General features: G+C 44.0%; 1 protein-coding gene across 3 annotated transcripts in view; it reads left to right on the top strand.

Annotated features, from left to right (window-relative positions):
• TTC17 (tetratricopeptide repeat domain 17) overlaps positions 1-24,358 on the top strand; it is an 86,081-nt gene that overhangs the window by 43,348 nt on the left and 18,375 nt on the right. For all 3 annotated transcript variants that reach the window (XM_056850789.1, XM_056850788.1, XM_056850787.1), the window contains exons 16-18: positions 4,943-5,129; positions 21,407-21,577; positions 23,147-23,400. In XM_056850789.1, coding sequence (XP_056706767.1) covers positions 4,943-5,129; positions 21,407-21,577; positions 23,147-23,400 — 612 coding nt within the window. The remainder of the gene's footprint in view (positions 1-4,942; positions 5,130-21,406; positions 21,578-23,146; positions 23,401-24,358) is intronic.

Below are 24,358 nucleotides of genomic sequence, written 5' to 3'. Positions count from 1 at the left end.
GGAGAAGGCTGCCCCTCATATCGACCTGCTGCCAGAGGAGTCTAAGAATGCCATGCGTCTTATCCAAGCAGAGGCCACTCGCTTATCGAGACAGCAGATCAACGCAGGCAAACATGCCGCAGATAGTGCAGCTAGAACGATGGCTTCAGCAATCACTCTACGTCGCCACTCCTGGCTTCGCTCTACTGCCCTTCCGTTGGACACGAGATCACTTATCGAAGATCTCCCATTTGAAGGCGATACCCTGTTTGCTTCGTCAACCACAGAATTTCTCACGAACCTCAAGAAGGACCGCCAGACCGCCCGTTCTCTAGGGGTGGCCCCTCCTTTTCACCAACAACAGAGGGACAAACCTCAATACCGTCAGCAATCTTTCGGCCCCTCCTTCAACAGATACCAGAGATTTCAAAGATTTCACCCGTATCCTCAACAGGATAAATTCCAACATCAGCAACCTAGACCAAAACACGGTTTCAAGCAACGCTCTCACCCTAACCCCCAGAACAAAGATCAGAGACAATCCTCACAAAAGTTCTGACTATTTCCGCAACCCTCAGAGGAGGGGCTACCGTTCCGGAATAGGTTGGCTAAGTTTTCTGAGGCCTGGCAGGCTATCTGTTCTGATACCTGGGTTCTCAGGGTTATTTCCCAGGGTTACCACCTGGAGTTTAAATCCATCCCTACTTGTTTCTCTGCCAGTTCTGCGGCAGATAACCCACTCCCAGAATTTGCACCCCAACTGGGTGAATTTCTCCTGAAGGGTGCTGTTGAAAAAGTTAACCTCCCATGTTTGGGATTCTTTTCTCGTATCTTTATGGTTGATAAGAAGGATGGGGGCTCTAGACCCATTATTGATCTTAGATTTTTGAATAAATATTTACGAGTTTCCAAGTTCAGAATGGTTTCCCTACCCTCTGTGATGGAACTTATTTCACCTCATACATGGTTCGCAGTTTTGGACCTGAAGGACGCTTACTTCCATATTTCTATCCACCCTGAACATCGACACTTCTTAATGTTTCGTTATGGGTCTGAATTTTTTCAATATTCTGTCCTCCCTTTCGGCCTTGCCACGGCCCCCAGAGTATTTACGAAATGCATGGCGGTAGTTATGTCCTTCCTCAGAGACCAGGGATGCACGATTTATCCCTACCTTGACGATTGGCTGCTCACGGCTTCTAGCCCTGAGTCTCTCTCCGTCAATTTGCAGCTGGTTCTCTCTACCTGTTCAAAACTGGGACTGATGGTCAACTTGAAAAAGTCTAAACTAAACCCTTCTCCCAGAGCTCAGTTTATTGGTGCCGTGTTAGATTCCACAGCAGGTCGGGCATTCCTCCCCACTGAAAGGGTGTCCTCCATTAAGAGGCTAGTCCAGCTTTTTATGAGATATAGACACCAACCAGTAGTCTCTATACAGAGATTATTAGGCTTAATGGCATCGACCACTGCAGTGACCCCTCTAGCCAGGCTTAAAATGAGGGAACTGCAAAATTGGTTCATTCGGTCCTACGACTGCTCTCGCCACTCCAAGTGGTATAGACTGTCTATCCCTAGGCCTGTTCTGCGATCACTACAATGGTGGCTCTCTGAGCCTAATCTTCTTAAGGGGATCCCTCTGGGGTTTTGGACTCCAAGTTTTACAGTCACCACAGACGCCTCTATGGAGGGTTGGGGTGGTCATTGCGGGAGTCACTATGTTCAAGATAGATGGTCTCCTAGTGAGTTGTCTATGCACATTAATTTTCTAGAGCTGAGAGCTGTGCGTTATGTTCTTACCTCATTCTCAGATATCCTCCAGAACTCGAGAACACTTTTACAATCGGACAACTCCTGCACAGTGTTTTATGTAAACAAACAGGGGGGCACAGGTTCCATTCCTCTCTCCAGGGAAGCCCAGAGGATTTGGGCAATAGCTGGGAGACACAACATAGACCTGCGTGCCATGCATATTGCGGGGATCCACAATGCCTGGGCGGACTCCCTGAGCAGGGTTTTTACCACAAACCACGAATGGGAACTACAGGATCAGTTTATCCTCCCCATTTTCCAAGAATGGGGCATTCCTCAGATAGACCTGTTTGCGACCAGGGGCAACAAGAAAGCAGTAGAATTCTGCTCTCTCGCGGGGAGCGACCCCTTGTCCCTGGGAGACGCTTTCCAACTCACTTGGTCGAACCGCCTGTTTTACGCCTTCCCCCCATTCCCCCTGCTTGCCCGGGTTCTGGGGAAGATAGCTGCAGACAACACCGACTGCATTCTCATAGCACCCCGATGGCCGAGACAGATATGGTTCACCCTTCTTACACACCTGGCGGGGGGGAATTACAAGCCACTTCCAGACCACCCGAACCTACTTCGCTGGGGGGATCTGGCCCACCACGATGTACAGAGACTACACCTCATGGCGTGGAGAATCCTTCCCTCTCATTAGTGGGTTGTTCACAGCCGGTTCAGGAGGTCCTTTTGCAAGCTAGAAGGCCCTCGACTCGTTATTCGTATGACAGGAAGTGGGATAGATTTTTAGCTTGGGCAAATCAAAAAAGTTTTTCTCCCTTTACCTGTCCTGTTCCTAGCATCTTGGATTATTTGTTGGAATTAACCAAGAGGGGACTGGCAGTCTCATCCATAAGGGTACATTTGGCTGCGATTTCGGCCTTCCATGATAAGGTGGAGGGTTATACAGTTTTCTCCCATCCCCTTGCAAAACGCTTTCTGAAGGGCCTTAATAATTTATTTCCTCCTACTCCTATACTAACGCCCCAATGGTCACTCTCCCTGGTCCTAGCCAAACTGATGCTAGCACCCTTTGAGCCTTTAGCTCACGTACATCTGTCATTCTTGTCAGCTAAAATAGCTTTCCTGGTGGCTGTGACATCAACTAGGAGAGTAGGGGAGCTGGCAGCCCTTCGTATTGATAGCCCCTTTCTCAGGGTTTATAATGAAAGGGTGGTCCTCCACCCTAGTTTTAGATTTAAACCCAAGGTGATCTCTTCCTTTCACCTAGCTCAAGATTTAGTTCTACCAGTGTTTTTTCCCAATCCTTCCTCTCAGGCAGAGAGGACACTACATACCCTTGATGTAAAAAGAGCTCTCCTATATTATATTGACCGTACCAAACAGTTTAGAAGGTCCAAATCCCTGTTTGTATGCTATCAAGGTCCTAAGAAAGGTAGAGCCGCCTCGGCCCAATCTATAGCGAGGTGGGTGGTCACGGCGGTTAGAATAGCCTATAAACAGGCGAAGGTGACATGCCCCTTGGGCATTAGGGCGCATTCCACCAGGGCGCAGGGTTCTTCTGCTGCTCTCCATAGAAAAGTTCCTGTGGGCGACATCTGTAGAGCGGTGACGTGGTCTTCAGAAGACACCTTTGTGAAGCACTACGCTCTGGACCTGCAGGCCAGGAAGGATGCAGCAGTGGGTAGAGCAGTTCTGCAGACCCTTTTCTCCTGAGTCAACCCCACCACCTATTGGGTAAGCTTGCTAATATCCCACATGTGGGGCTGCACCGAAGACAGAAGATGAAAACAGAGTTGCACTTACCTGTAACTGCTGTTCATTGATGTCTTCGGTGCAGACACACATCCCTCCCTTCCGACCCCGCTGTCGACCTAAAAAAAAAAAAAAAAAAGAGGAGAAACAAGATTATTAAGTAGAACAATTAAGTTATAGCTGGTTTGTGTATGCCAGTCTTGGTCGGCGGCGGAGAAGGAACTGAGGAGGGAAGGGGATGCCCCGCCCAGTAGCATGCGGGCTGCACGGCGCGAAGGCCGGCCCCGCCTGTGAGGGAGGGGCATCCCCGGTTGAGGACTAAGGCTATTGAATTTTTTCCGGCGGCAGGCCTGCGCGCAGGCGCAGTCCCACATGTGTGTCTGCACCGAAGACATCAATGAACAGCAGTTACAGGTAAGTGCAACTCTGTTTTCTCTACATATAACATTAAGCGTGCTGAAATCAACATATGAACTTGGCTGGCCCTGCCAATATGTAATTTCCCATTCATAAGAACATAAGAAAGGCCATGCTGGATCAGACCAAGGCCCATCAAGTCCAGCAGTCTGTTCACACAGTGGCCAACCAGGTGCTTCAAGGAAGCCCACAAACAAGACGACTGCAGCAGCAGTATCCTGCCTGTGATCCAAAGCACCTAAGATAACAGGCATGCTCCTCTGATCCTGGAGAGAATAGGTATGCATCATGACTAGTATCCATTTTAACTAGTAGCCATGAATACCCCTTTCCTCCATGAACATGTCCACTCCCCTCTGAAAGCCTTCCAAGTTGGCAGTTCATAAGCAGAGTCTGCACACATAGACTTAGTCCCAGTAATTAGGAGGAATGCTGCTTTTTCAAATGTTCCTGGTCGCTGAAATGGAGACTGCATGCACACTTCTTACATACATAGATGCTGTTAATAAACCTGGGATCTCACATAGGCGGGGGAAGGACCAGCTTATTTGCGCCCATTCCCCCTCTACATGCACTGATTTCAATGTATGTAGAGAGCTAGAGTCTATATATAACATATTTTGGGGCACAACTGCTCAAAGGGATGAGTAGCAATTCCTCGCTATTGTAAGGAGGATGCATTTTATTCCTCCTGTATCTTAGAACTTCTTGTTCTTATTTATAGTTTTTATTTAAAGGCAGCATTGTGGGACAATATTGATATTTACAATTTACTATACGTGTTTACCTTTGAAACCAGGATATGAAAAATTAAATGCTATAAAATTCCCAGTTATTTTTTGATTCATGAACAGCTGCACAGGATTTCGGTGCTAGTTCCTAACACTGTCGGTTTGTTAAAAGGCTTTGGAGCATTTTTTCCCAACACTCAATTTGGGAAGTTAAAAGCATGATCATTTTGCCAAGGTGTACGGAAGAACAGTTCTGGCCTTCACTTCTGTCTGTGCTGATGTCACTTGCCTTTTCTCCTATTTAGCCGCTGACTTTCTTGAGCTTAGGAAATGCCTGCTTGGCTCTGAAGAACATCAGTGGGGCATTGCAGGCTTTCAGACACGCCCTGGACCTTACCACCCAGTGCCTGGCGTGTGAGAAGAGCCTGCGGCTGATCCGCTGCTTGCAGTTCTATCCGTTCTTGTACAACATCACCACCTCATCCTGCAGTGGTAAGCAGCTGCTCAATAAGTCCCCAAAGTAATGACCTATCTCTAAGGCTTCCTACAGAAATTGGAGTGCACCTCTCATTGATAAAGCAAATTTCTTCAACTACTCTATTTTTATTTATTTAGATATTTATTGTGCTGTCAAATAACAACTGATTTATGCAGGGCTGTAGTGGGGAGGCAAGGGGGGTAGCCGCTGCCCCTGTGGCATGCAGAGAGGGTGGCAGAACTGCCTCTCCTATCCGGCACAGAGGTGCCTATAGGAGAGGTAGTTCTACCGCCTTCTCTGCATGCCATATTGTTTTTAAAATATGTTTACTCAGAATGGACCAGTAAGAAAACTGACATTAATTTATTCAACATGCGCCGGCTTCTGGCTATTGAGACATCGCTGTATCAACTATATTTCTTACAGCCCATTCCTAAAGGGGAGGGGTAGATCCATGGTGGCCAGGAGCAGCAGAGCCACGCTACCTTCTCTGAGGGTTAATGGCCGCTGTGGAGAAAAAGAAGAGGGTATTTAAAAATTTAAAAAGGAAAAATTGGGGGAATTTCCCCATTGAAAACAGTGAGGCTGTGCCACCGAAAAAGTTGGCGCATCCCTGCCACTGTTCAAGGGGGCGTTCCTGGGGCGAAAGTGGTTAGGAAGCTGCCCAAAGGCAGCTCCACCCCGGGAACGCCTCCCCTACGTCAGCGTGGCTGTTCTCTTCCAGGATTTAGTTCCTGGACTGGCGGCGGGGGCCAGTGGAGCTCGGTCACTCCCAGATGCCAGCATGTTTGCCCCCACACCAGCGTGTTTGCCACTTTATCCCATGATAAAGGGACTGTTAACTTGAATAAATTATTGTCCTCATGGCACCAATTGCTCATTTGCTTTTTCTTGTTCTGATTATTGTGGCCCTCTTTTTATGCACTCAAAGTCCCATGACTTTTTGAGCAGGTGTGAAGAGTGGTTTGGAGGATGTTCTGCCCTTGTAGTCATCTTCTGTTCCTGGATACAGAAATACAGCCACACACCCACTACAGAAAGATTACTAATTTGGTGAGAATTCCCTGTTTGAGACTTGTCATCTTTCTTATAAATCAGAAATATAATTGCCTAATTCCAGTTCTCAAGAATGAAGCCTGACTCAAGGCCTCCACTAGTATAGGGGCCCACCATTTGATCTTATTGCAGAAAAGATCTGGAGGTAAAAAATCAGGACCAGAGGGCTTTCGTAATTTCAGTTTACTGATCAGATTTTCTGTTTCTAGTGCAGTAACTTTGTGCCAGGTAAATTATGGATGTGAAATTGAGATAGCACAGTTATTGGGAGTGACTGTGTAAAAAGTTCAGAAAAGTATTGAACCCTTTTTTGAGAAGAAATAGAGGTCTCCATTGAGGGTTGATGACTGACTTTAGACATCAGGGACCAAAATTGTTTTGTGTGTTTTTTCCTAGAGGTGTCAATAAGAAGGTCCCACTCTTTTGGGATATACCACTTTTTTAGTTTTATTAAGTGTCTATATTTTCTTTTAAGATGAAGTAACAATCTCAAGTGTTCATAGTTTCCAGAGGACCTAAAATTCCTGCCAGATCTTCGTATAGCCTTCCTTAACTGATGGCATCCCCGGTCATACTGGACATGCTTCCCCTTATTGGGAGGGGGCGCAAGGATCCTTCAAATAGTGGTTTAAACGCCTCCCAGAGGTCCTCGAATATTTTAAAGCAATAAGTGGGTTAGGAGCATTAACTGTTTCTGGAATTAGCCTCTTAAGTAAGTTCAAAGATAATAAGGTATCAACCTACATTCCATGCTGAAGAGTCCACTTTCTTGGTATTCTAGAAAAGGTCTCCAGGTCTAGAATCAGTTTGGACAGACTTGCTCTCTGGGGGTTAAGTGATAATATCAAAATAAGTGGTAGATGATCACTTATTTTTTTAAAAAAGCTCAACCCATAATCTCCTCACCTCTCAACCCAAATTAGAAGGGACTAGAAATAAATAAATTAAACTACATCCATTTTGGGAAATAAATATGTAATCACCACAAGGATCTATTCCTCTCCTGCCGTTCAAGATAATCAATTCATTGTCTAATACAAAGGGTAACATAAACAAACCAGCTTTGTTTATCTTACTATCCCTAGTGGATCTATCATTTAAAAGGAATAAGGATTTATCAGAATAATTAATCATCCTCCAACCTTACACTGGCTAGAAGCCAGTGCATATCATCTGCTCCAACACAAGCATTAAAATATCCTGCTACAATTAAGAGTGCATCAGGATACATAGAAGACAGATTACTCAATTGTTCAGATAAAGAGCTCCACATGGATTTCAATTTTCTACTTATAGAGGAAAATAAACAGTAATAGTTATCAAATTAACATCATTTAGATGTATCAGAATTGGCAGAGCCAAAAGCAAAGAATGTAACTACTCTAATCTGTCAATGTTAACCCTGTCTGAGATCAAGCATGCAAGCCCCCCCCCACCTTGATGCGGCCCCCCTTAGCATTAATTTGAGCCTAAACAGAGAACCTCATAAGCCCTGTGTCAAAGAGCTCCAACCAGTCTCCACCAGCTGGAGCTGCTTTGGTTTAGTCAAAAGTTTCCCAAAAGGGACAAAACATTAAACTCCAGGCTTTCATCCCAAGTTTAATGGATAGCTGCCACCAACCCTGGAGTCCAAAGGGTGAGCCTCCAGGCAAGGAGTCCAGGGTACCTCCAGCCAAGCTCCAAATTCAGTGTAATACTTTTCCTGCCAGGGTGAGACCTAGCTAGGACTGTTCACACTTCCCAAAACTGTCTTAGGTTTCTGGTAGGTGGTTTTTACACTCACACAAGGCACTTAGAATTTAGGCTTGGAATCCCAAAATCAAAAGACACAATACATTTAAAGGCTAACAATTTTATTTATCAGAGTTATGCTGGTTTACAGGAAAGAAAAAGTCATGAAGTTTAAGCAAGAAAATAATAAACTATTTAGCATAGCTAACTAATACATTCAAAAGCCTTTTTGATTCAAAAGGATTGGCAAAGGTTTCTTGCATCAGATTCATAGTTACCAAGTTCCAAAGATGCTTCCAGTATTCAAAAGTTTCAAAAGGTTGTCCAAGGTTTTCTCCAAGCAGGTCAGCTTGACCAGAGTTTCCCCCTCAAGGGCCAAAATCAAATGGGTTGTGATGCCGCCAGCACAGCTCTCCTGCTGTACCCCAAAGCGTGCATAGTTTGCTTAGGGCTGGTTTGTCCTTATATCTGTTTTCTCAAAGGGATGAGCTCATAGAAGCCAATTGAGAAAACGAAAGGAATTAGTTGTTAATTAATCGCTTGGTCAGAAATGCTGACTCACTCAGAGATGTTCAGGTGATGTAGCCTGCAGAACCCCAGGCACCTGGACATCATCATGATGGCTGACCGATTAGTTACTATGGCAATGCACGGCCTTGCATTCCAGAAAGGGGAGAGAAGGATTTAACAAGCACCAGCTGGGGCCCACCTCACTCCCTCCACAGAAGCAGTTTTCAAAAGGAAACTTATTTTGCTGGTCTAAAATCCCAACAACACAGAATTCATAGGCCTCTGGGCCTGAACCAAAAGACATCCTGCAATCCAAGAAATTGAGGGACCTCAACTTCTTGACACCCTGTAATAAATATTTCCTCAGTCTCCCACGTTTCCTGGAGGAGGCCTATGTCTGCTTTATTCAGCAGGTGTTGTACCTCTGGAAGGATCCTCTTATAAGCCCCCCCACACACTACATTCCAAAAGAGGATATGCAAATTATGAGGTTTGAGTCAGTCATGATTAATTGCATCGGGAACATTATCAGGTAGTGAAACATTCTCTTTTGGAGCTGCTGCATTTGTTTACAACAACTACTTTGGGTCCTAGGGGGATAAAAGCACATGAAGCAGTAGGGCTAACTCTTAAGAGGAGTTTTGAATTGGGTGTAGAAGTATAAAACATTTCCTCAGTTGTACCATCTTGACTTCTGGCATTTTGTTGGTTAGCAACCAGCTGTTGTTGAAGGAGTTGGAACCTTTGGATTAAGTTATTTTGCTCTTTTTCCGGAAGTGTTGAAAAGGAGGGGAAAAGGTCTGCCTCCACATTGCTCAACACCAGATCTTTCCCTGTTTCCAAAGGTAACAACTGGGGTGCTTGGCAGCTATTGGGATTTCCTCAGTCTTTTTAGAAATCTCCGCAGCTACGCAAAGGTTGGTCGTTGCACACAAATAAATTGGTGTCTCCTCCTCCTTTCTCTTCTCAGGAGAGGTTTCTGCTAGGAGTATTTCCTTGGATTTAGAATAACTAGTTCTTTCTTTAGCAGCTCCTTCATTTGTTCTAGCTGATGGCCTATTCGATGAAATCAAAGGTTTGACTTTCCAGTTTTTTGACGTATCTAGAGGGGAAAATCCCAAAATGCTGCAGAAATTGACGTATGGCCAATATTAAAGAAGGAATCCATGAGGTATTAAAATGTAATAAAATATGGTCATGATAAATTGGGTCATGTATCCTTTCAATAGTCTTGAGGTTAACATAAGAGAGTCCTAGCAACTAAGATAAGTGTCCCCCTGACTTCCATTTAGAGAACCAATCTGTCCATTGTCCCTGAAATTTATAAATGTCAAGCATTATAGCTTTGGTACTAAAATCAATAAGGTGGAGAATTCAGGGGCACGTGCTATTCCAGGTTGGTTGTCTTATAATAAATAAGGGGGTTGATGCCATAAATAGTTTATAGGATGCAAATCTCCCTGTCCCCACTGTTTGGAAAGTCAGAGATACCGGGCTGTTTACAAAACAAAATTAGAGTAATGGGTCAAGCTTTTCATAAATTTTACTCACAGTCTGAGCTGTTAACCGTGCATTCCTGAGCCGCGCCGGCGGCCAGGATGAAAGTTCTCTGGAGGCTGGCGAAGTCTGGCTCAAGGGCCCAGAGCGCCAGCATCCGGGCAGAACTTGCCGGCGTTTGTGGCCTCAACACCGACGTGAAGGTCCGGCCACCGGTCTCCGGCCGCTGCTGTGGCAGGGCCGGGACGCCAACAGAGCCTTTTGCCGGCATTTGGATGCTGGCAAAGGCTGCAGCCAAGTCCAGGGAGGTATTACCGGGGCATCCCGGCATCCCAGGAGGCCTTCCTGGGGCGTCACAGCGTTGGCCTGGGGGCGGGGCCGCCATTAGGCAGCCTCCTAAGCCACTACTGCTCGGGAATGCCCCCTTTATTTTAGGCCGAGATTCGCCACCTTTTAGGTTGCACGGGTTTTTGGCGCCGGGCGGAGGTTTTGGCAGGGCCAAAACCTCCTTAGGAGGCAGCACCGCTGCATTGCCTCCTAAGCCTGGCGCAGGCATTCCCCTCAGGAATGCATGGTTCAAGTGTTTGGGAAGCCAAAAATTCAAAGTCCTTAGAACGAATCTTAAAATATTGTTCTTTGGTAAAATTTCTTTCCAGTGGGTTTGGTGTTGAGGAAAGAGATATTTTAATCTCATTTAAAATATTTGTATCTGTTAATAGTGGAGCTTTATCACTTGGGAGCAAAGGTAAATAATGATTTGAGCAGATAGTAAGAGAACTACTATCCAGGAAATCGTCCATTCTGCTTTGTTTTCTTTGGGGCACTGCAAATTCCTTGAAAAGGATTATTTGTTTTCCTCCCCATAATAATAACCAATTATTTTCAATCACCTTAGCGCTTGAGTTAATAAAAGGTGACTGTATATCAAATTCAAAGTTTTGTGCTCAGTTCGTAACCAAAACCCCTGTCTCCCTACAGGAAATATTTAGAGAGAAAAGGGAACAAATCCAGAAGAGGTGAATGCCCAGAGAACGCCCTTCTCAACCAGCCGAGCCAGCTAAGCTCCACTTTAAAATAATAACAGTTAAATAAAATAGATAGATAGATAGATAGATAGATAGATAGATAGATAGATAGATAGATAGATAGATAGATAGATAGATAGATAGATAAAACACAACATACAGCCTACAACTGTAGAACAGAGAGGAAGGCTCCATCTCTGCCTATACCCCAGCTGTTCCCTCCCCCAAACCAGGATATTGCCATCCACCACTAGCTCATTATTTTGGGGTTCTCTCTCTAGAAGGACATCAGATTGACAAGAGGACTGCAGTGCCAACTGGTAATATTTATCCTCCCCTGATCTAAGAACTTCAAGTTATTGACCACAGTTCTGCTTCTCCCACCTGTATACTGAACCATGCATGATAATGAATGTCCAGGGACCTGCACAAAATAGGGTTCAGATATCAGTGACATTCACCAGGAATGAAACCCCTGATTATGTATGGGGCCTAAAGTTTGTCAGCAGCCAAATGTCTCAGATGGTCCACTTTACCCTCCTCCTCTGTTCTGTATCTCTGTTCCCTCCAAATCAGTCAAAGAAGCATATTTTACAGTGACACTTTCCTGTAGGTTCTCATGATTACCACTTTGTCTGCTGTCTGGGAATGATAAGGCTGTTTACACTATCTGTAGTTTATTACTTGACAGCCGCTTTGCAGTTACTCCGAAAGTTATAATCAAGTTACACCTAAATGTTCATTTGCATACAGGTGCTCTTTTTGCACTGGAAATATTTTACAGTGAGATTCTAATCGGCTGAAGTATTTCACAAAAACGTTATGGAAGATTTAAAATTTCTTATCCATGGCAATCATAAATTGAAGTCCCAAAGCAGGCTTAAAGAATTGATTTTTGGCATGTATATTCTCACCAATTTAGCCTATTGGCCTCTTTGTATTTTCTCCACCTGTTAATTGTGATACTGTAGTATGTTTTTCTGTCATTATGCATACTGAACAACTGTATTTAACTAAGCCTCCACAGCACATTGATGCTGTTGTATTAACATGAACTTCATAAAGTAAAATAAATCCCTGGACAGCCACTATAAGGGTTATACGCTTTTCCCTCCATGGAAGTTCAGTCTCTATAGGGGGTAAATTTACTCTTGAAGCAGCCTTACATGTTTCTACGAAAAGGTTATCTGAGACTAGAACAAGAGTTGGTTTTTAGATGCCGATTTTCTCTACCTTTTAAGGAGAATCAAACCAGTTTATAATCTCCTTCCCTTCCTCTCCCCACAACAGACACTTTGTGAGGTAGGTGAGGCTGAGAGCTCGAAGAGAACTGTGACTGGCCCAAGGTCACCCAGGTGGCTTAATGTGTAGGAATGGGGAAACCAACCCAGTTCACCAGATGTGAAGGAGCAGGGAATCAAACCCAGTTCTCCAGATTAAACTCCACCGGTCTTAACCACCACACCACGCTGGCTCTCTAAGGTGATAGGAAGGTGACAAGTGGTGATAGGGTTATGAAATTCACCACATTGTGCGGGAAGCATCACTTTTGCAAGCCTTTTTTGTAAATTGACTGAATAAGAATGGCAGAAACGAACAATGGTTTGGATAGGTAGTAATGGGGACAAACATTTAGCAGCACAGTGAGGATAGAAATGATAAGTTACCTATGTCTGTAACAGTAAATAATACTTCTGTCATGCTTACAGCTATCTAAGTTCTGTTCAAAGATAAAAGCTTGTAAGGACTTGGGGTACTTCACAAAATATAATACTGTTTCTCCAGGTATAAAAACACAAATTAATACCACAAAATAGACCCAAACTATAACTCAGCACATATTTAATCATATTTCATTAAGGAAAAACTAGGGATAGTACACTTGTATCAGCCTAGTTATGAAGTTATACACTTGTAAGTCCATTGAAGAAAATGGGCTTAGAAGGGTGCAGTTCTGCTCAGGGTTGCACTGTAAAGATACCTACACTAAAAGAGTGGTTTTCAGACAGTTCTTAAAAGGAGGCCACAGGCTACTAGAGGCCAGTTGAACCCATCCAGCAAAGCCCCACAAGTTTAAGGTTTGCTGATACAATTCCCAAGGAGCAGATGCTATCTAATCACAAGTAACAACCAGACAGAGTGTTCAAGAGCAGTCTCTAGACAGAAATTTCTCTAGCAAAACTTAATATTGGCTTGGATCCAGAGGAGCATTTCCACGGGAGGAATGATTTCTGTCTATAGAATGTGACTTTCACACCTACCCACTCTGCATAGCAGCCCAAAATGCCCCCTGAAATGCTGCCTGGATCCAAGCCTACGAGTAAAAGTGTGTTTGCAACCCTGTGTACGCTCATTGTGGACAAAGATCCCATTGCATTCAGTGAAACTTATGTCTGAGTAAATGGGCAAAGGGTTATGTCTAAGTGGGTCTCAAAAAATATCCTAAATGTTTGGTCCTCATGATTATGTAGAGGAACTGCAAGACGCAAGAACAAGAAATGGGTAAAGGATCAAAGAGAAGACACGGAGAAGAAATCAAAAGGTGCATTTCAATCTGATTTCAGTCAAAACGGAGGTCCTACTGGTAGTGGGGGAGGTCTGGCCCAGGAGTTGGATGTCTCTTACCCAACCACTCCAGTCATTTTCAAAGGCCCTGCTGTGCGTGCCCCCACTAACTTAGGCTAAACAGGTGACAACCTTTCATGGCGCCAATACTCTTGGAACTCCCTCCTCAGGGAGGCTGATCTGTTTCCCTCTATCATTGTCTTCTGCCAGTGCAAGTGAAGACTTTTTTGTTTTGTTTAGTGTTTGCTCATTAACTCTCATTGGTCCCCCTCCCTGTTTGTATGTCCCTGTGTTTGTGTTTATACGTGTTATTTATTTCAAGTATTTGATACATTTGTATTTGTATTTTAAATATTGTCCTGATTGTGTGCCACCTTGGGGACCCTAACTTGGATGGAAAGGCAGCATACAAATGTTTTAAATTAAAAAAATAACTAAATTTCAAGCTTTTTCAAGATTAGATTGAAATTTGTCACCTGTAAATGGGGTATTTTTAAAATAACACATAGGACAAATTGCAGTTTGTCTATCATACCACTTTTTCTGCACCAAAAACATGCCTATTTGCAGCAAACTTTCAGCGCTTGTGTATTCTTAGTCCAGCGTTGGTTGCTGAAGAAATTCCTACCTCTTGCCAAAGAATCTGAGCTCCACATTAGGAATTAATGTAATTGCTGAAGAAGTTGATCCAACAAAATTCTGCCCTATTCATTTCTCTGAGACCCATGTGGCAGCATCAAAATTATCCAGTACTTACAAAGCAGAAATGATCTTTGAGCTTCCTGCCTTATGTGTTTAAGAGAAACGTTTTAGTATTGAGCAGGCAAACCGAGAAATATTGCCAAAAATCCTGTATTCACAATTCCGGTTTCCTGCAAATTGATATGGCCACTGTTGCTGTGTCCCATTCCTTATATCTGCGCATAATAATTTAGTAGTGCACCATTGAAGTTAGGAGTTCTTCAAAATGGTTTGCCGATTTAGGAAATAAATTACTATAAGTTTTTTAAAAAAAGACTAGCAGGGCTGTGAATCAGTTGTTGCAATGCAACCAAAGAAGTTGCTCAGAACGAGCCATTCAGAGCATCTGTGCCTTTCTCCCTCCCCTGTCTTCTAAGGACAGCAAGTTATTTTTGAGGCATTCATTGAAATTCAGGCCACTGCGCCGCTTAGCCTGCTGCTCTATATGTAGCATCAGAGTACCCTGGGAGAGGCATTGCAAATAGCATTTTCTAGTCTTCCTTATCTGCTGACGGTGTTGCAGAGCCAAATTTAGAAACCGTCTTCCATGCTGGGCCTCGTTCCCAGACAGTGCTGAGAACATGCTGTGGTTTCTCTGTCCACGTCACAAAGAGAACCGTCCCGTTCTACCCAATGCTGAGAGAGGACAAAATGCTGGGATGTGGTGGTTTTTATTACTGCAAGTTCGGCCACTGTCAAGCCATTAGTAAGAATCAACTGTATATTTTTAAGGGATTACTGCATTCGGTAATCTCTGTGGATTCTCTGGGGAGGAGGGCTTGTCCCTTTTGCAGCATGTAATGTTTAAATTAAGCAGACAGTACTTTTTCCTGGGTTTTTCCCCCCCATGATTTATTTAGTGATGGTTTATATTTCATAAGAGTAATTTTTAGTGCTGTGTGAACTAGAAACAGAGTGCAGTGGTCTGGCATTAGAGTTGCGTCTTTCTTTGTAACACACTAAAGAAAACTCATGGCTCATCTTTAAATATAAATAAGTAGCATTTGGATCCCATGCAGTCTTTTTATTTCAGTTTGCCGTACAAGCTAAAGCAACCTGCTTAATGCGGTTAAAGAGGATTTTTAGCCCAAATGCTCATAAATTAAAACAACCCTGCACTTGGAAGCACTTTGAGGGCATCCTGTTTGTGAAATTCATACAGGTAATAGAGAAAGGGAACATATAAAATTAAAAGACATTATCTGTGTTCACTGTGCAATAGGAGATTTATTTTCCACAGAGCACACCAGTGTACATGGGCGAAAGCACGTAGTGTCAGCCAAGCTTAGCCTACGTTCCCTTGTACAGACAAAGATGACCCATGGCCCAGTAACAAGGGAATGGCGTTTGCTAAATTGACTTTGGATAATTCTGCTTCCAGGATTCATATTATTGACACCTTTGTGAAAAATGAAAGAGGAAAATAGAAGAGACTAGGGACAGCAAGTCATCCTCAGGGAGTGGTATAGGTGAAAGTCATGGGAGATGGCTAAGAAGCTGTAAAGGACACTGAAGTCCTACTCTGAGCGCTCAAAATACTGCTCAGGCTCTAGTTTCTTGAGCCTTCACAGTCTGCATTCTTCTGTGTTAATCTTAAAGTCAGACTATACACAATACTGAGAGCCAGTGTGGTACAGTGGTTAGAGGGTCAGACAGGAGCTGGCAGATCCAGGTTCAAATCCCCACTCTGATATGAAACTGGCTGGGTGACCTATGGCCAGTCACATACTCTCAGCCTAACCTGCCTCACGGGGTCGTGAGGATAAAATGCAGGAGAGAAGAATGATGTAAACTGCTTCTGGTCCCCACTGGATGAATGTTCACTCAGGCATTTATTTTTTAACTCTTAAGTGGCTAGAGAGGGAGGTTACAGTCTGAATAGCAGATCAAGCGAGGAAAAGGTGGTTTTTCTGCAAGCCATTTTTACTGCTAGTATCACCCATCCTCCTGCCACTTTTTGATGCACATGGCACATGTGAAGTGAGATGCAAAAACCTGGTTTTAAATCTTTGCTGGAACATGATACCTCTTAGTAGTGTAGCCATAATGGTTTAGTGCTGGCCAGAGAAAGAGTGTGAGTTTCTGGTATAAGGATGCAAACAGCGGCTTGGATCCTTCTGAACATTTCTGCTGCTGCTGCAACGGTTTCTGTCAGCAGAGCACAGCCTCCTTGCTTCCCCTCTCCCACGGCAGGAAGAGCATTCGCAAACTGTTTAGAATAACAAAATCACAAGGCAGGGGAGGATTTGATGAAGAGGAAGGATATGCAGCTTAAATTGCTAACAAATAGATGCTTATACAGCTGAAAGTACAAATAAGTATTATGCTGGTAGACATTTTCCTCAAAACAGTACAGTCACGTTCCTGATGTAGTGCTTGCCCCAAAAAGTGAGGACTTGCATGTATTAATGAACCATCTCAGACCTGTAATATCACAATACAACTTTCATACTCTTCGATGTTACCACAGTACTTTATTTAAAAGGGGAAAATCATAAAAGTGCAGACAATACACAAGTCTTTTATCCAGCTTCTATTTAATTCAGAGTTATTACCCTTGTCCTGACGTTGATCACGATGAAGAACCATTGTTCATAGCATTTTTATTTGGAAATCCCCACCTCCCATACTCTTTTCTTTAGGATGGACATACCCAGATATTTCAAACTTTTTCTGACAAATGTGTCTGAGGGGAGGGAAGGCGGCATGGTATAGCCCAGTCTTGTCAGATCTCAGGAGCTAAGCAGGATTGGTACTTGGATGGGAGACCACCAAAGAAGACTCTGCAGAGGGTGGCAATGGCAAACCACCTGTTTCTCACTTGTCTGGGGTCGCCATGTCAGTTGCAACTTGACGACATCTATATCCATAATGTGTCTAATATTCTTGATCCTTTTTAACTTATGTTATTTTTCCTCTGCCATCCCTAATTCCTTCTTAGCATTAAAAAGTGATACCTAAATGAAGCAGGCCGCACGCTGGATTTGGTCTTTTGTGCAGGGGTTGATCTGAGTTCTGCAGTTCTGTGTGCACCAGGGCCATGGTTAGATCACTTCCTTGTGAAGATTGGTTTGAGTTTTGCCCCTCCCTCCTGCAGGGGCGATGAGCTTATTTATGCTCGCCCACGGAGACTTCGGGATCCAATTGGTTTCTAGAACGCTCTGCAGGATTTGTTTGGACCTGCCAGTGGTTTTTTTGATGAACTGATGAAAACCTGGAATTTAGGCCTGCAGGAAGCCATCGAACGAATTGCTTCTTGATGCCCTCCCTGTATGCTCTTGAACCTCCCTAACCCCCGGTATACAGAGGAGCTGAGGGATGCAAAGAGAGCACTTTGACGGATACAGCAGCAGATTCATGACAAAGGTCCAAGAATGCTTTATAGAGCCCATTTGAAGGCCTATGAAGTAGAGGTGAAGGCGACAGAGTGATCTTACTTCTCCGTCTCTGTTGCATCTGCTAGTTCGCAACCAGTACAGTTGTTTACTAATTCTGCCGTTGACCACTCCTGCAGTGGTTTCTAAAATGGATAACGATTTGGCTATTAGATGTGATGCTTTTGCAACATTTTTTGCAGATATAGTCTCTTCCCTTTGCCAGGACCTTCCTGCCAGATTTTGAGAGGGATCTAGCCAATTACTGCCCGACGTCAAACCTTCCATTCCTGGAAAATGTGATTGAGCTAGCAGTGACCGAGCAGCCTCAGAATTTCCTGGATGAAACTGGCCCAGGATCCCTTCCAATCTGGTTTCAGGCTGGGTCTCGGCACTGAGACAGCTCTGATAGCCTTGGTTGACAATCTTAACAAAGGTTGGCCAGCGCTGCTGATCCTTTTGGATCCATTAGCTGCTTTTGACACAGTGAACCATTTGGTCCTGGTTGACCACCTTGCCTCCCTGGGGGTGAGGGGCACTGCATTGAGGTGGTTCTCCTTGTTTTTTCAGGGATGCTCACAGAGAGTAGCCATAGGTGGAGAGAGGTAGCCTCTCCAGGGCCAACCTGTGGGTCTCACAGGTGTCAAACCTCACTTTGATGTTGTTTAATACCTGTATGTGCCCTCTGATAGAGATCGTCAGGAGGTTTGGAGCTGGGTGCCACCAATATGTGGATGATGCTCAGATCTACCTTTTGCTTGAAAAGCAGCCAGCTGTCAGGATCTCAGCCTTGCCTTTGTACCTGGATACTGTAGTGTATTGGTTAGGTGAAAGCAGCCTAAAGTGAAATCCTTCAAAAACAGAGATCATGTGGTTGGGAAGGTTCAGGGCTCAGGGGCAGCTGGCTTTACTTACATTTGACCAAGTCCAGCTCTGTTCAGTGGACTCTGTTAGGAGCTTAGGGTTGTGGCTCAATTGTTAACGTGTACAGGGCAGCGAAGACAGCTTTCTATCACCTACGCCGAGCCCACCAACTAACCACCTCTATGTCCCGCTCTGACCCTGCCACTGTGATCTATGTGACGGTCACCTCCAGATTAGACTACTGCAACACGATCCACGTAGATGCTTCGGAAGCTTCAGGTGCTCCAGAATGTGGCTGATTGTTTGCTGACTGGGTCCCCCCTGTTCTGCACGTATAACATCAGTACTTCGACACCTGCACTGGCTTCCGGTCAGCTTCTGGTGCAAATTCAAAGTGCTAGTTTTGACCCATAAAGCCCTAAATGGTCTGGGACCGTCCTACCTGTGTGACTGCCTCTCCTAGTATGACCTCCCATTGCCTACTTAGATCATCATTGCAGGGCCTTCTACAGGTGCCTGGTCCGCGAATTGCCCACTTGTCAACCACCATGGTGAGGGCATTTTCAGTGGTTGCCCCTTCTCTCTGGAATCAACTCCCCGGGGAAATTTGTACCCTGTAGGGTCTTCCAGTATTCTGTAAGGCATGTAAGGCTGCTTTGTTTTGTGTGGCCTTTGGGAGCTGGCCAGTTGTTCTCATTTCTCTGAGTAAGTTGTTGTTGAGTTGCTGTTTTAATTGGTGTTATTGCTCTATTTATTGCATTTATTTATTTGCACTTTATTTGTATTTATTGTATTTTCAAATGTTGTAAGCCTTCCAGAGTCCCCTGTGAGGTAAGGGTGCAGGGTATTGAATGAATGAATGCTTAAACAGTGTTGACCAGAGCAGTTCTGTTACCATCCAGGTTTTGCATATAGTGTTGAGGCTCACCAACTTTTAATTTGCCTTGACCGCAACAGTTTTGCCATTTTGACTCACGTCCAGTTCAAAACCTAACCAAAGTCCTCAGCAGTAGTTTCTACGATTGCTATTGGTATACTTGGCATGCCCTACCAAGAGGCATCAGAGTTTCATTGTTTGATCTCTTTTGACATTGTGTCTTCATTGGATCTAAAAACAGCTGTGGAATGGTTGAGACCAGACAAATTGTGTACAATTGCTTAGCTTTCTAAGAATAGTAGGACTTCAGCTCCCAAAAATGGCCAGTGCAGTCATCCAGTCAATTTTAAATTAATAGTAACGATGGTACTAACTTAATGCAGTTTCTTCAAGAACTTTGACATTCTTTGTCCTCTTCTCCTTCCCCTTAATATTATTTTTAATATTGTGAAGTGTTTCCATAACATCATATCTGCTTAAAATTCCTCTTCACCCCTCCCGCATCAAAATGGCCAAGGTTTCTTCTGTTCAAAGGCATCCGTTTCTTAGAATGCACCAGGCTTGTGCTGAAATCAGTCTGGATCTGATGTCAGCTGAAAGAGCTAATTTCAGCTTTGGGGGCCTGTGCTCACCGTCTCTTATAAATAACACACGAAGTGTATTGCATAGATTTAAAAAGGTGAAACCCATTAAATTTTAATGGGGGAGGGGAGAGGCGATGTGGAGAAGAGACTCGGCCGCAATGATGTCTAGGGAGCAATAACCAAAACGACTTCGATTTTCCCCCCCAAAGTGTGTGAAGTTCACCTATATTATTTTTTAAAACCTATTTGTAAAATATTTGGGGATACATCTCCATTCTGTTATTCAATAGAATATTGTCTGTCAACATATTAAAGGTAGGGGGACAGCGTTTTACATTTCTCTTTCTTTTGTTACGTTCCCTCCTTGCAGACCCACAGGTTTCACTAAGGAAAATGAATACGCATGTCTGTTCACATTTTAGAGTGGTGTGGCAAAACAGGTGCAGCAGCCATCTCTGTTTTATCATGGGAGTGTGGAATTTACCAAGCTGGTCCCTAGTCACTATACCTTTGGGGAGGAGTAACACTTTCCAGCCTCGTTCTATCACCCGCAATAAAAATAAGAACTTCTACCCCTGTCCCTAGCAGAAGCAAGTAGAAACCCATTGGCTTGGATGCTAATCCTTGCTTTCATTTATGCCCCTCTTTGTATGTTGGTGGGGGGGGCCTCCATTGCAGCATTTTCATAGACAGACAGGAGCTCAGGGATTTGGATCAGGGCCATCTGCGCTCCTCACCCCCAGAACTGGCATTTGCCCCATTCGGGTAACTGGTGTTTGCTTGTTTGCTTGTTTGTTGTTATTTTTGTGATTTATAGCCTGCCCTCAGAGCGGGTAACATCATTTAAAACACATCAATATAATCAATAGTTCCCGTTTCCTTTTTTTCCTTCTGTACCCCTATTTATTATTGAAAATCAATAAAAACATTTATAAAAAATATATAATCAATAGTAAAATTAACCATAAATTCTAATTTTAAAACAATAACACCCCAATTTAAACTGAAAAACTGCAGATGGCATCTAAATTCCACTCATGTTGCCGGAGATAGGCGGCAGGTTATCCCTCAGCATAAAATAATATAAAAGGAGGGGGGGTAGGGAGGCCAGCAAGATGACCTTCACGGCTGTCCTCAACCATAGGCCTGGCGGGATCGCTGTGTCTTGCAAGCCCTGTGGAACTCTTGAAGTTCCTGCAGGGCCCTGATGTCACCAGACAGAGCATTCCACCAGGCCGAAAAGGCCCTGGCTCTCGTCGAGGACAGCCACACACTCTTAGGGCCAGGGACCACCAGTAGATTATTACCAGATGATCATAAAGATCTTCCAATGATTAGAGCTGCAGCTCGGGGTGGGGGGGATTTGAGATCAGGAAAATAAGGCAGAACTGAATGACCACGTTAATGGAAAATGCCTTTTTTTATCCTGAGGTAATTGTGTCTGCTTTCTGTGCGTGCCTTTTGCAGGCCACTGTCCTGAGAAGAGCCAAGGTGATAGCCATTCCAAGCAGAAGTACTTTGACTCACAAGACTCTGAGATCTTCTCAGTGGAAGAAAATCATGAGGCAGTTACTGAAGATGGTTCAGTGGATCTCATGCATGGTTCCACAAGGGATTCATCCTCTTTGACTTTAGAAAGTAAGTAACTGCTGGGCACAGCAACAAGAATGAATCTTTTCAGAGCAGTTGTTATTTTGTACTCTTCTAGATGTGGCTTGGACAACAGTTTCAATATTAGTACTCCTGTACCTTCAATAGTTGTGTGAAGGAGAGTGTTTTGAAGCGCACAGTTTCTCGTGTCACAGTTCTGTTACCATTTGAAAAGTTGCACATGCCGAAGTTCCCACTTCTATGCAATTATTAAGAGTTCCAGAGCTTTGATGTTTAACCGTTCCTGCCATAGGTATACCCAGACCAAATTTATATGTGATGTCAACTGCAGGTAAGTCATTTACCTGTATAAATGTTCCATGCCTACACTGTCATGTTGAATTGCATTTATCTGGCATGCCTTATAGTGTTAGTATGCTGGGGAGACACCAGTTTGGGTTGTGCACATATGTGCTTCATTAACTGGTAAGCACATTGAAACATGACAGGATGTGCTAGATTCAAGCCCAGTGGAGACCCACAAGATTTTCAGGGTATAAGCTTTTGAGAGTTAAAGCTCCCTTTGTCAGATATCTGACCCTCTGAAACATGACAGAATGTGTCACACAACGCATAATTAAATTTTGGAACTCTCTGTCCCAGGATGTGGTGATGGCTGTCAAATTGGAAGGCTTTAAGAGGGGACATGTTCATGGAGGAGAGGGCTATCCATGGCTGCTAGTCATGATGCATACCTATTCTCTTCAGTATCAGAGGAGCATGCCTATTATATCAGGTGCTGTGGAACGCAGGCAGGATGCGTTTGTGGACTTGTTTGTGGACTTCCTGGTTGGCCACTGTGTGAACAGGCTGCTGGACTTGATGGTCTGGTCCAGCATGGCTTTTCTTATGTTCTTATGTTCCTAAGACTAACATAGACAAGTGATTTAACCAAAGCCAATGAGTCACACAAATCATACTGCATTATGAACTGTACAGCATCACCTCAAAACTATTAGGGAGAAGTTGAAAAACCATTTTAATTGCACTGGAAAGGGGGGAGCTACATCCTTATAGAAGCCTTCCACACAAACTAATGATGCCACAATCCTCTGACTCTTCTTGTGCAGTTTCTTTTTGGAAGTCTGGCAAGATGCTTGGTTGGATAAGAACCTAAAGCAGCCCTGATGGATCACACCAAAGTCTCATCTAGGCCAGCATCCTGAAATGTTGAAAGAAGTGTCATTTAAAGAGGGGGAAAGGGAAATGGGATGGAGGGGAAATTTAGCCTGCTTGGGCCCCTAAAATTCATAGTATTTGGTGAGGGAGATTAGGGTAAGCAGGAAATTTCCTGTTTGTTTACACACACACACATATCCATTCCTTTCAGCCCCCCAACTAGTTTTTGTCCCCATATTTGCAAAGATAACTGGAAACATGCTTTAAACTACCTTCCTCAAGAACATCATGACTCTCAGGAGTTATTTTTATACCATCTGTTCTGCTTGGCACAGGGAAATAAGAAGTAAAAGATTTTGTTTTTGTTTTGCGTGGTATCTGAGAATTATACTACAGCTTTTGAGCAAAGTGATTTCATGTGTTGATCCTCCTTTACAGGCACCGTTATTGTAGAAAGTAATGGCTCCGAAGGAGTGGAGAATTTAGGAGACACTCAGATGTCTGAGGAGATGTTGGCGTTAGTGGACGAATTTGAAAACTCTTGGCCCCTTGAAGCATTTGAGGGGGCGCTGGAAGTGAAGGGGCACCGGATGGACTTGCAAGGGATCCGTGTCCTGAAGAAAGGCTCTCAAGATGGACTTGGCAGCTCCTGTTTTGGAGACTGCAGAGATGATGACGATGAAGCTGAATGGGTAAAATCTCTCATTTGAAAGGGCAGCCTAAGAATCTCTTGCAAACTGGATCCAGATTTGCTATGGGCGAAAACGCACGGTCGCTTTATCCTCCTTTAATCCCTGTTTCAGCCAGGATTCAGCCTGGATCGAACACATGCGTTTCGCTTAATGTGCGTTCGATCCTGGCTAAAACAGGGATTAAAGGAGGATAAAGCAACCATGCGTTTTCGCCCTATGTTATTTTAGATTCAAAGGATTTCTCTCTTGGCCATCATTTTGCTTCAGACAGTTTCAGTCCTATGCAAGTTTACTCTGCCCATTCATTTCATTAGATTTTGAATGAAGTAACGTGGCGTGATGTTGCACTTTGAGCCATGTACAAGTAGTACAGTGTGGTGGTTTCACAGTCCAATCCTACACAAAGATGATTTTCTAAGCCCATTGATTTAAGTGGTTCAAAATTCCTACAATGAAGATTCACAACTCTGTTCACTCTGTGAGCTTTTTTATATGGACTTTTACTCACTCGGAAGAGTTTCATTACTACACTAATTATGGGAAATAATTTTTTATAACTCTTATTTTCTTTTTTCTCATTTACCCCTTTTTCTCCTTATACCTCATGCACTCCTTTGTCTTTCTGCACCACCCCAGGTCTCATTGCAGCCTTTTCTATGTTAGACTCGTCTATTATTTCCCCCTCAATATAGGCACATTAGCCCCTTTCTCTCATGCCCTCCTTTTCTCTGCAACAGCACAAGCCTTTCTGCTTCCCCATCTTTGCTGCCTCGTTCTCCTTCCTTTGTATATTGGCCCCTTGTCCTCCTCTGTTTCTTCTCCTTTGGCTCTAAGAATGAACCAAACCCATAACAACAGTAGTGAGATTGGGAGAGCGCCTGCAGCCCCACGTTTGCATGGCTGTTTTGGGGGGATTCAGAGGGACAGAGTGGAGTTGATGCTGATGTAGGCTGGATCA

The sequence above is a fragment of the Euleptes europaea genome, chromosome 6 (genome assembly GCF_029931775.1).
Source record: "Euleptes europaea isolate rEulEur1 chromosome 6, rEulEur1.hap1, whole genome shotgun sequence".
In the NCBI taxonomy this organism is placed as follows: Eukaryota; Metazoa; Chordata; class Lepidosauria; order Squamata; family Sphaerodactylidae; genus Euleptes; species Euleptes europaea.
Note: the sequence above shows the minus strand (reverse complement) of the source record. Positions and strands in the feature narration are given on the sequence as shown.